The sequence below is a fragment of the Giraffa tippelskirchi genome, chromosome 6, assembly GCF_054371585.1.
Source record: "Giraffa tippelskirchi isolate mGirTip1 chromosome 6, T2T-mGirTip1v1.2.pri, whole genome shotgun sequence".
NCBI lineage: Eukaryota > Metazoa > Chordata > Mammalia > Artiodactyla > Giraffidae > Giraffa > Giraffa tippelskirchi.
In genome coordinates this window covers 35,417,830-35,431,084 of record NC_137280.1, presented here as the reverse complement: position 1 = coordinate 35,431,084, position 13,255 = coordinate 35,417,830, and the positions used below count along the sequence as shown (strand labels likewise).

At 40.7% G+C, this 13,255-nt stretch overlaps 1 protein-coding gene across 8 annotated transcripts in view; it reads right to left on the bottom strand.

Moving 5' to 3' along the window:
• TPD52 (tumor protein D52) overlaps positions 1 to 13,255 on the bottom strand; it is a 120,257-nt gene that overhangs the window by 28,785 nt on the left and 78,217 nt on the right. For all 8 annotated transcript variants that reach the window (XM_081503337.1, XM_081503339.1, XM_081503338.1 and 5 more), the window contains exon 2: positions 2,893 to 3,008. In XM_081503337.1, coding sequence (XP_081359463.1) covers positions 2,893 to 3,008 — 116 coding nt within the window. The remainder of the gene's footprint in view (positions 1 to 2,892; positions 3,009 to 13,255) is intronic.

Here is a 13,255-nt window from a genome sequence, read left to right as displayed (position 1 = left end):
CCTAACTCATTCCAAGAGGCCAGCCATTACCGTGGTACAAAAAACAGACAAAGATGTAAGAAAAGAAAATTGCAAGTGAATCTCTCGTGAATATAGGTACAAAAATACTTAGTAAAATACCTGCAAACCAAATCCAGAAGCATATTAAAAGGATTATACATCAAGGCCTAGAATACATATACCTAGGATAAAGTGGAATTTATTCTAGGAATGTAAGGATGACTCAAAACATGAAAATCAATTAATGTAATATACCATATTAATAGAATGAAAGGAAAAAATACATGATCATCTTAATAAGTGCAGAAAAGCATTTGACAAAATCCAGGACCCTTTCATGATAAAAATACTGAATAAACGGGAACTTCCTTAATATGAATAAATGTGTTTATAAAAACCAAGAGTTATCATCACACTGAATGATGAAAGACTGAAAGTATTTCCCCTAAGATTAGAAACAAGACAAGGATGCCCACTTTCACCACTGCTATTCAAAATAGTAATGGAGGTTTCAGCCAGAGCAATAGAGAAGAAAAATAAATCAAGGCCATCTAAAATGGAAAGGAAGAGTAAAATTACTTTGATTGCAGATAACATTATCTTATATAGAGAAAATTCTTAAATAATCCACCAAAAAATTAATAGAGCTAATAAGCAAGTTCAGCATTGCTGCAGGATATAAGATTAATATGCAAACTTCAGTTGTATTAATATTTCTACACATTAGCAATGAAAAATCTGAAAATTAAATTAAGAAAATTCTATTTATAATCACATCAAAAGAATAAAGATAACTTCAAAATAAAGGTAACTAAGGAAGTCTAAGACTTGTGCCCTGAAAACTACAAAACATTGCTAAGCTACAGAAGACCTAAATAAATGGAAAGACACTCCATGTTCATGGACTGTGAGATTTAATATTGTTAAGATGATTATAATCTTAATTGCATTATAATAATACAATACTCTCCCAAATCAATCCTCAGATTCAGTAATAACCCTAGCTAAATCCCAATGGCAATTTTTTCTGTGTGGGTGGAAGTGTAGATTATAAAATTAATATAGAATTGCATGAGACTTTAAACAACAATTTTGACAAAGCAGAAAAAGGTGAAAAGGTCATACTTCTCTATTTTAAAACTTACTACAAAGCTATAGTAATCAAGAGTGTGGTATTCTCAGGAGAACAGACATATAGATGAATATATCAGAATTGAGAACCCAGAAATAAACCTTTACATATACATGAACTGATTTTTGACAAGGATGCCAAGAGCATTCACTGATAGTCACTTCAATGAACGGTACTAAAAAACCTAAATATTCACATGTGAAAGAATGAAATTGAACCCTACCACAAACCATATATAAAAATTAACTCAATGGACCACAGGCTTAAATATAAGCTTCAGAAGAAAATATCATGTAAATCTATATGATCTAGTTTTGGAAATGCATCCTTAGATATAATGCCAAAAGGACAAGCAACTAAAGAAAAAATAAATTGGACTTCATCAGAATTTAAAACTTTTGTGCATTAAGACAATATGAAGGAAGTGAAAAGACAATGTATGGAATGGGAAAAAATATTTGCAAATCAATACGTCTGATAGGGATCTAGTATCCAAAATATATAAAAAGCTCTTATATCTCAACAACAAAAAGACAGATAATGTTTTTAAAATGTGGGAAAGGATTTGAATAAACTTTCTCCAAAAAAGGTTTGTAAATGACTAATATGCACATGAAAAGATGCTCAATATCTTTTTCATTAGTGAAATACAAACCAAAAGCACAATGAGATACCATTTTACAGTCACTAAGGTGACTATAATCAAAAAGACAGAAAATAAAAAATGTGGCAAGGATGTAGAGAAGCTGATGACGGAATGTAAAATGGCAACCCTGCTGTGAAAACAGTTTGGCAATTCTGGAAAATAAAAGTTAAACATGGAATTACCATGTGATGAGCAATTCTACTTCTAGGTATATCCCAAAGCAATTGGAAATGGGTATTCAAACAAGTACTTTTACACAAATATTCCTTAGCTCAGTATCTACAATAGTTAAAAAGTGGAAACCACCCAAATATCCACTTAACAGTTGGACAGATAAACAAAATATAATAGATACGTACAAGAGAATATTATTCAGCCATTAAAAAACAGTGAAGTACCAATACGAGCTCAACAAGGATGAGCCTCGAAAACATTATGCTAAATGAAATAAGTCAGATACCAAAAATCACATGCTATGTGATTGCATTGAAATGAAATATCCAGAATAGGTAAATCCATAGAGACAGAAAGCAATTAGTTGTTGCCAGGGATTGAGGGAGGCAAGAGTGGGGATGCCAGCTTAGTGAGTATGGGGTCTCCTTTGGACGTGATGAAAATGTCTGGATAGAAACGACAGTTGCAGAACATTGTGAGTTTGCTAAATGCCACTCAGCTGTACAGTTTGAAATGGTTGATTTAAAAAAAATTTTTAAAAAGAGGAAGGGAGAGAGTGCGGAATGGGAAGAAAGTTCAAAGAGCTTCTACCCACAACTTTGCCAAAGGTAGAAAGAAGCCACCAAAGCAATTGAAAGCTAAGTGCATCAGGGCTAGTGAGGTCACTTAGAAGACATTCACTAGTTGCCCTCATCCGTTTCCAACTTCACACTCTACCTCTCAGACCCACTTTACCCACAGATACCCTTCCTCATATTAAAAATCAGCTGGTCTCACATGTTCCCATTTCCTCCTCCTCACTGAGCTCTCTAGGGTGAGTAAACACACATTGCTTTCTCTCCCCTGAAACTGACTATACAACATCACCAGGTACTGTAGAAAAACGCATGACGACATAGTTTAAGTGCAAAACGAAGCTCCAGAAGGATGGCTCCTTTACCTTTGCAAGTTCTCGTCTCAGCTCCTCTCGCTCCTCCTCTGACAGAGTCTCAGGGGCACCGATCGTGGCAGCAACATCTTCTCCTTCCTCAGGTACTGGATCTGTTCTCAGCAGACCTTGACAAAGACAAAAAGAAAAGTCTGTAAAGTATGAAAGCTAAGTAAAATTCTCCTTTGGACTCCTTCACAGCCCCAGCCAGAGGAAGGCCAATCAGGCAAGAGCCATATCTTATTTTTCCACCTTCAAAAGGCCTGGCTCTCCTAGGAAAGGACAAAAAAAAAAAACCCAACAACTTATGAGCTAAACTACTAAAAACCACCAAATTACACTCTTTCAAAATAGGAATTTAGAAAATACAGCATTCTCTCAACTTCTGTTCATTTCTCCAGTCACAATATACTTACTGCAAAGCAGAAGTTAAGAGGCCAAGAACGAGATCTTGCCAAGACTTAAAATGCTTAACTAGTAAATCAGCATGACTAATATTCACAGAAGGAGACTGTAAATGTCTTTAGCTTCCTCTACTAATCAGATTCACTCTTACAGCCTCAGTGAAGAACTGCCTAAAGAAAGTGTATTCCATTTCTTTCCCTAGTGGAAGTAGGAAACACCTTCTTGTAACTTTTTAAAAATATGTCTCATCCACTGCAGGCAAGAGAATTCCATGGACAGAGGAGCCTAGCAGGCTACAGTCCATAGGGTCACAAAGAGTTGGACATGACTGAAATGATTTAGCATGCACATACTCATCCACTCAAATTTCATGAACAAGCTTATGGTCGCCAGAGGGAAGGAAAAGGGAAAAGGATAATTTGGGAGTTTGGGGTGGACATGTACACACTGCTTTATTTAAAATGGATAAACAACAAGGGCCTACTGTATAGCACATGGAACTCTACTCAATGTTATGTGGCAGGCTGGATGAGAGGGGAGTTTGGGGGAGAATGGATATATATATATATATATGTATGACTGAGTCCCTTCCCTGTTTACCTGAAACTATCACAATACTGTTAATCGGTTGCACCCCAATACAAAATAAAAAGTTTAAAATATAAAATTTTTTAAAAATGCCTCATCCAGATAACCCTTTAGAATAAAATCCTAATTTATATGCACACATGCTAAGTCATCAAATCAAATCCAACTCTTTGCAACCCCAGGGACTGCAGCCCGCCAGGCTCCTCTGTCCACAGCATTTTCCAGGCAAGAATACTGGAGTGGGCTGCCATTTCCTACTCCAGGGGATCTTCCCAATCTAGGGCTTGAACCCGAGTCTCCTGCACTGGCAGGCAAATTCTTTACCACTGAGCCACCAGGGAAGCTCCTAGTTTATCTAGGGTTGGCCAAAAAGTTCATCCGAGTTTTTCTGTAACATCTTACAGAACAATCCAAATGAACTTTTTGGCCAACACAATATATTCAGAGAAATGACCAACACCCATATAAAAGCTTTCTACATTATTTAAGACCAATCCTGCCACACCCACTGCCCTGAAATAACAGCCAGTGTCTACCCATCCACCAGGAAGAATTCTGTATTTCCAGAGGGCAGCCAGGGAGGCACCTGTCTCTCAGCAACTCTCCCTTCTTCTGCCCAACCCACCAAGTACAAAGCTAAGGGCAAGTTCAGTGAGGCCCCCGAACCTTAGGTGCAGAATTTATGAGGGCACTTAATTCAATACAAATATTTTTAGTATTTTAATAAGTTAATTCAAAGAATCCAAGATGAACAAAATATCAAATTTTTAAACAGACAGGCTCAGCATGGCTGATTTTTCCTTTTTCCTCAGGTTCCAAAAGTGGCTTATCACAGAACTGTTTCAGATCTTGTCTTTATTTAAAGTGTTAGTATTTTGTTCATCATGCATGGGTGCTTAGTCGCATCTGACTCTTTGCAACCCCATGGACTGTGACCCGCCAGGCTCCTCTGTCCATGGGATTCTCCAGGCAAGAATACTGTAGTGGGTTGTTGTGCCCTCCTCCAGGGGATCTTTTGGACCCAGGGATCAAACCCTCATCTCCTGCACTGCAGGCAGATTCTTTATCACTGAGCCATAGGGGAAGCCCTTGTTCATCATGAATTTCTTCAATTTTAAATGTTTTAAAATAATGAATTAACATAATACTTATCTGGACTGCAGAGCTTTTCAATGCCCCCTTAAATTTTACACCTGAAACAAGGCCTCGCTCATCTTTCCATAGTCACTGTTCTGCCATCCATTTCCATGGTTTGGGATTTTCAGTCTCCTCTGACAACAGCTTTTTTTTTTTTTTTTAATAATTCTTTTTAAGTCTTTATTGATTTTGCTACAATATTGCTTCTGCTTTATGTTTTGGTCCTCTACCCATGAGGCATGAGGGATCCCAGCTCCCCGACCAGGGATTGAAGCTGCACCTCCTGCATTGGAAGGCGAAGCCTTAACCACTGGACCAGCAGGGAAGTCCCATGGCAACAGCTTTTTTGCAGAGGGAACCAGGGAAAGGTCTCCTCCTCTTCCTGCTCTTCGCCTCTTTCTGCCAGTGAGCGTTACAGTAATCACACTGTTCCCCACCAGCCCCCACGTCCACTTCTGGGAAGGGCTAGCTCAACCATAGTGGCAATGTGGCATCCGCCCAAAGCAAGATGCCAGGCGGCAGATGACAGACTTAGCAGGCAGGCAGAGATGAAGGAGAGAGAACAAGCCTGCTGTTCAAGAAGGAGCAAGCACCATGGCAAGCCCAGGAGAAGTATTTGTAGGTCCATACGTACATTGAGTAAAAGATACAAAGACATTTGCTCCTGGTCTATTGTATATTCACTGCACAATAGCAGTTGATAATTAAAATGACAATAATCAATAGCATACAGTGCCTACCTGAAAGGTGTTTACAGAATTGTTAAAGGCATAAAAGTAATACAAATAAAACAATTCAAAAACAGTTCAAAAACTGTAATGGTGAATAGGATATGATTAAGTTCTCTCATGCAGAAACGATATGTGACAGGTACAATCAGTGGATGGGAAGGCTCAATGAATAGTTGCTTCTGCGGGTCCCTCCAACATATCTGCAAACGGATTGCCCAAGTCATGATCGAAATCTTATCACATCACTCTCTGGCTTAAAGTGGTTCCTTTAGTGGTTCCCTGTTATTTTCAAGGCAAAATTCAGCCCCGTAGTTAGTACACAAACCTTACTGGACCCATCCCCTGCTGTCTGGCACTGGAAGCTTGAGCCAAACCAGACTGTGCCAAGATGCTGTACTATGTACAGTCAGAAACCACAGAGGAGGGAACTCCCTGGTGGTCCAGAGGTTAGGGCTCTGTGCTGTCACTGCCGAGGGCCTGGTTTCAACCTCCGATCAGGGAACTAGGATCTCACAAGACTCATGGTACAGTCAAAAAAAGGAAAAAGAAACCACTGAACGGACCATGTACGCTTGCAAATGGATCCCACGTACCAGGTTATTTGAAAAGGAAGCTTAAGCAAGAGAATGGAAGAGAAGCATACAGGCAGCAATTGTACAAGGCAAGGGAATAAGCACCACGACAGAGCTCAGTATAAACATTCTTAATTTTATTTTTAATGTTTTGCTCAGACGTCTCAAGTTCGCTAGGATGCAACAAAGCCCAACAAAACTCAGGCGTTAAACTTACCTTAAATAACAAAGACTCTTTTGTGCTTTTTAATAAACACTATTTTGTAAATCTGCTTATGGGGGAGGATGCAATATCTGATGGTGATGATATAATGCTTTGTGAATAACTGTTCAATTCCATAAATAATCTAAGATGATTCTATTAATACTAATCAAGAATTTAGTTGAGCTACCAGGGAAAATAAATGTCTCAGAAAACGGGGTTTTGGGATTGTCCACAGATAGCTTTGGGACTACCAAAATGACCTTTGATTTTATATTCACAGTCTAAGAAAGCTAGTAATTACATGTCTGTTTTTTTCATATTAGCCTGTAGGTGGCAGCAAATTATCGACATTAGAATTTAAAGATGCGGTTTGTTTTATGATCATCAACTAGGGAAAAAACTGGAAATTAAGGACATGAAGGAAGAACAAAAAGACAGATACCGAAATCATCTGAAAAAACCTAACAAGCATGACTTAGGAAAATTATTAATGACCACAGCCACTGCCACATGTGCATCCTATTTATATCCAAATTTGAGCTAAGTGGTCCTAATACATTCCATTATTTATGTGTAACACTTGTGAGACAAGGATCACCATCACCATTTTCAGATGAGGAAACTGAAGCTTACAGAGGTTAAATAACTTCCCCATGGTAACATACCTGAATACATGGTGGACAGGATTGTGAACCTGAACATTTTAATTGAAAGCATATGCTTTAAATCACTCACTGTACAAAACACAAATAAAGACAAAAGTAGGGAGGCTGAAGATCAGACTTGGGAGATACCTAGAACCAGTAATAAATAAAACTGTAAAAAATGTAGAATAGATCAAAAGCAGTCTTTTCATCATTTCTGATCATATTTTCCCCAAGCCTGGGAATCCAAATTTTGCCTTAAATGAGTTTCTAGGTATTATCTATCCTATTTTGTACATGTTCAGTAAGAGTATATAACTGGATAGCCAATCAGGATGTACTGTATAGAACAGGGAACTCTGCTCAGTATTATGTAACAACGTAAATGGGAAAAGAATTTATAAAAGAATATATGTAACTGAATCAGTTTGCTGTACATCTGAAACTAATGCAACATTGTTAACTGTACTCCAGTATAAAATAAAAAGCTTAAAAAAGGGGGGTGAGTATATATTGCAGAGGTAGAATCTGGCATTTGGGAAATTCTCATTCATAACACAAAAGTTGGGAAATGGAAACGCTCTAAAGATTACTGAAAACTGAATAATTCAAAAAATTCCTATTTGATAATTAATCTTAATGTTTCTCCTCACAGTCTGACAGAGATCTATTTTTAAAAGACGGAATAAGCAGGAGAAAATATGATCTATTTATTGAGGTCTAATACACTAGCCACTGTGATGAGAGATTTAAACATTTACACGTTATCTAAAACACACATATACTCACACACAAGGCTCTTACAACCAGCACCCAGTGAGACAAGTAGTATTTGTAGTATTTATTCCTATTAGGAAACTGAGGCCCTCTGAGGTTCAGTAATGTGCCCAGAGTTGCAGAAATTCAAACAGGGTCTTTCTGACTCTAAATTCTTACTCCTTCGTGTATACTTTTCTTAGAGAAATTCCAAAGAGCTGGGAAGACAAAGAGCAGGTCAGAGGAAAACTGGAAGCAGAGGGCTTTTCACTTCATTGAGGCTATGAGAACACAAGGCTGAAAGGCCTGGCTTGAAAGTCACAGATGCCGTTATTGAGCCCAAGTGACTGCAAATTGGTGATAATTTGTTCTGTTGGGTTATTACCATTTCAGCCACTTGCTTAATAATTCTTCTAGTTGTGCAAACAGATTGACAACCTGTCTTCAATTGCACACATGGGATCACCCTAAAGAATTTCATCGGGGGAGAAGAGCCTGGACTCCACGCACAGGCGAACTGTTGGGAGATCCACGGCCAAGAGAACAATGGAGACGAACCAGGAGGAGCGCGCCCTTAAGTCCCAAGACACAATGTTTTCTTCTACATTTTACGTCTTTTTACCGGAGATCACTGTACAACCAACTGGCTAAGTGGTCCTTGTGGTATCATTGTTTATCACCTGCCTCTAAATGTGCAAACCTAGAAAACAAGGTCCTAATGTCATACCCTTATCTTTACACCTCAGGACTCACAGCACCCAGAACAAAGCAAATGTTTGTAAATACTTCATTTGAACTGACTTATTCGTTAAAGTTTTGTTCAAACTAAGTTTCTCTTTTCTCTCCTCCCCTCCCTATGCCCCATGCATAGCCATCCATTTGCCACATATTTCCCCAAATTTCAACCAGGGAAGAAACTAGTTTTTTAAATAGAAATGTAGAACCTACCATTAAAGCTAAGCCAGGACTGAGAGCTTGGTGGGTACCTCTCTGCTCAGCGTGGTGGGTGCAGCCCAGGCCACCCCAGAGTGGAACCCCTCATTTAAGCAGTTCTCTCTTCCCTCCAATTCTTCATCTTTGACTATTTTTTTCCAGTTAAGGTCAACTGTTTCCTTTCAAGGCTTTCTATGATTATCACTTAAAACTTTTACAATCATCTTCACACAATTTTAAATCTGAAAGGAATTTTGGATCATTTAAATTCAAACACTTTATTGTGTAAAGATAGGGAATACAGGGCAGAGATTTTTTAAATCAGATAACATTGTAGGTTGACTTGCATCTCCCCCCAAAAAAGATACATTCTATTTCCAACTCCCAGGGCCCATAAACATGTGTTTTTATTTGGCAACAGGGTCTTTGCAGATGTAATCAAGATGACATCATATTGGACTGGAGGGTGGAATGGGCTCTAACTCAATAACTGGTGTCCCTACATTGGTGGGACTGATGTTGAAGCTGAAACTCCAATACTTTGGCCATCTGATGCGAAGAGCTGACTCATTTGAGAAGACCCTGATGCAGAAAAAGATTGAGGGCGGCATCATGACTCAATGGACATGGGTTTGGGTAAACTCCAGGAGTTGGTGATGGACAGGGAGGCCTGGTGTGCTGCGGTTCATGGGGTTGCAAAGAGTTGGACAGGACTGAGTGACTGGACTGAACTGAACTACAAGTAAAAGGAAGTTTTGGATCAGTGACTCAGCGAGAACATTGTGTAAAGATCCAAAGCACATAGAGACAGAGGGAGCACCCAGTGTGATGCTGCAAGGCAGAGACTGGAGGGATGCAGCGCCAGCCAAAGCAAGCCAGGGGGCTTCCCTGGTGGCTCAGTGATAAAGAATCTACCTGCCAACGCAGGAGGCATAGGTCCAGGATCTACGTAGATCTCTGGTCCAGGAAGATCCCACATGCTGCCGAGCAACTAAGCCTGTGCACCACAACTACGGAGCCTGTGCACTAGAGCCTGGGAGTCCCAACTACTGAGCCCACCTGCCACAACTACTGAAGCCTGCATGCCCTAGAGTCCCTGCTCCACAAGGAGAGAAGCCACCGCAATGAGAAGCTCGCGCACCGCAACTAGAGTAGCCACCCACTCACTGCTACTAAAGAAAAGCCCAAGCAACAACGAGACGCAGCACAGCCAAAAATAAATAAATAAATTGTAAAAAAAGAAAAAAAGACAGGGGTTACCAGCGGGAAGCTAGGAATAGGCAAGGAAAGATTTCCCTGCAGGTGTCAGAGGGAGCATGGTCCCGCCGACGCCTTGATTTTGGACTTCCAGCCTCCAAAACCATAGAGGTAATACATTTATGTCATTTTAAGCCATTCAGTCTGGAGCACTTTGTCATGGTAGCCCCAAAGAACTGAGCTCCAGGAAACTGAACCCCAAGCCCATTACCTATTTAAAAAATAAAAAGGCAATGATACCATCTAGCTCTCTGGGTTTTTATAAGAATGTTTTAAAGGGTCATGAAATAAAAGGTGGGCACATACCCAATGTTCGATGAATCCCTGCTGTGACCCACTTTCCCAGGTCCTACCAGTCAACCTGGCTATTTCCTCTGCTCTTCTGTTCCACGAAGCTTGACCCCACAGGGCTCACTTCCTCACCTCCCATCGCTCTCCAACCCCCGCCTCCCCTTTCAACTAAGGACAGTTCTCCATCAGGATCTCATTCGACAGCTCCAAGTTGCGCAGACCGAACCTCACTCTGAAGTCTCTGGTCCCGACCCCTCCCTGCTCCCTCGCCCTCCCTAGGTTTTTTTCCTCCTCTCTGAGATGTGGCTCCGCCTCCCTCTCTACCAGCCCACTTCACGCCCCATCTCTGATCCCACCCGACTCAGGCTCTCACCATGCTTTGCTTAGATTCTTGTCCCAAAGCTCTGTGTTGGTCTCTGTCTCCTCCACTCCATTCACTATCCTGCCACCAGAGTGCCCTGTCAAAGATGTGACTCAGACTAGGGCACTCCTTGCCTTCAATCCCTGTATGGCTGCCCACTCCCTAGGAGAGCTCACTGCTCTTGACAATCTGGAGCCCACCTACTCCATCTCCTGCTCCTGTCCTTATTGCCTCTCCCCAACTCGGGGCTCTCACTGCATTTTCCAAACTGCAGTTTCTCTAGGGAATCATGTTTTACTGATTTTTTTTTTTAAAGGAATGTATTAACGCAAAGGCTAAGAAAAAGTAAACGGCCTCCCATATTATTTTTCCCAATTTTTTTATTATGGTAAAATATATAACATGCCACTTACCATCTTAACCATCTGTTAATAATTTAATTTTTTAAACAACAAAAACATTTTGTATTGGGGTACAGCCGATTAACAACATTGTGATAATTTCAGGTGAACAGTGAAGGGACTCAGCCATACATATACATGGATCCATTCTTCCCCAAACCCTCCTCCCATCCAGGCTGCCACATAACACTGAGCGGAGTTCCCTGTGCTATACAACAGGTTTTTGTTGGTTATCCATTTTAAATATAGCAGTGTGTACATGACCTTCCCAAAGTTCTTAACTATCCCTTCCCCTCTCCTCACAACCATTTTTTAAGCACAAATGTCAGTGGCATTAATTACACTCACAATGTCATAAGACCACCTTCACCATCTCTTTTAGGATCATGCTCTCCTTTTTTTTATGTCTCTGCATATGTTAGTTTCTCTTGCTGAAACCCTCTCCTTATTTCAAGTCCCACTCATTTCAGTAAAGGACTAGGAAAACGCTGCTGCTGCTGGAGAAATTCTCTGGCCCCGGTGGCCTGGGCCCACTCTGGGCATAACGCCCTCTGTGTATTGTCTACTGTACTTCGGAAAGAGCTGGCTGGGCAGTTTTTGATCCAAGCACTGTGCTCTGATCCCGCAGCTTCAGCCCCACACAGAATGTGGTGCGGAGTGCCTGGAGATGCTCAACAACACTATCTGAATAAATGAATTGCAGGAAAGCACCCTCTAGAGTCAGGAAATGGCAGCCCACTCCAGTAATCAGGCCTGGGAAATCTCATGGACAGAGAAGCCTGGCGGGCTACAGTCCCTGGGGTCAAAGAGAGTTGGACTCGACTCAGTGACTAAGCAAGGACAACAACAACCTCGTGAAGTCAAAGGGACAGATAAGAACCCCATTTCCCATCACAGTCTACCTCGCCTCTCTTATTATTTTATATATTTCATTCCCACTTCACTGTTCTCACCTAAAAAGGTTTTCTTATTTAAAACAGACACAAAATGTCACTTTCTGTAGAAATACAACTCTGTCCGAAGATTGTTACCATTCAGAGCAGGGCTCCTACCTTCATGTGACATAGGTGTGTACACAGCAAATACACAGTGGTCAAATACGTGGGGTGCCGACGATAACAGAGCAGGAATATAACATCAGCTATCCCCAAGAACAGTCAGTCAGGAGGGGAGAAGTTGCCAGAAGTAAGAGGAGTCTAAGATACCTGCTATTGAAGGCTGAATGTTAACATTCTCTACCCAAGAGAATTTTTAAGAGCATAATCAAGCCACAGACGCTTCTCTGGAAAGTAAAACTGTATATACACCTCTCTTACACAGTCTCCTTCTATGGAGAAGGAAACGGCAACCCACTCCAGTATTCTTGCCTGGAGAATCCCATGGGTGGAGGAACCTCGTAGTGTACAGTCCATGGGGTTGCAAAGAGTTGAACACGACTGAGCAACTTTGCTTTCACTTTACACAGTCTTAAAGAGGCAACGCCAGCTTTAAGACAAGAGTAGGAATAAGAAACATCAGTCTCTGGGATTTTCTTTAAGCACATACAAGAAGAAATATGAGTTCCCCTTTTTTTAACCTAAAGATACAAAAAAAATAAAAGAAAAACCACATAGTTCAAAATATCTTTAGTGGTCATACCCACAAAGATGACAAGATAAAAATATTTCCCCTTAAAAGTCTGCGCTTGAGGGCTTCCCTGGTATCTCAGTGGTAAAGTATCCACTGCCAGTGCAGGAAATGCAGGAGACAGGTTCGATTCCTGATCTGGGATGATCCCACATGCCGAGGAGCAACTAAGCTCATGCGCCACAACTATTGAACCCACACTCTAGAGCCCGGGAGCTGAAACTACTGAGTCCACAGGCCACAACTACTGAAGCCCACGCACCCAAGAGCCCATGCTCCACAACAACAGAAGTCACTGCAGTGGGAAGCTCACCCATCGCAACTAGAGAGTAGACCCTGCTCACCACAACTAGAGAAAAGACGCACATTAACCAAGACCCAGCACAGCCAAAAATAAATTAAAAAAAAATTTTTTTTAAAGTCTGCACTTGAGGCTCTAACTTTCTATGCCTTATTTTGTTTCCAGAT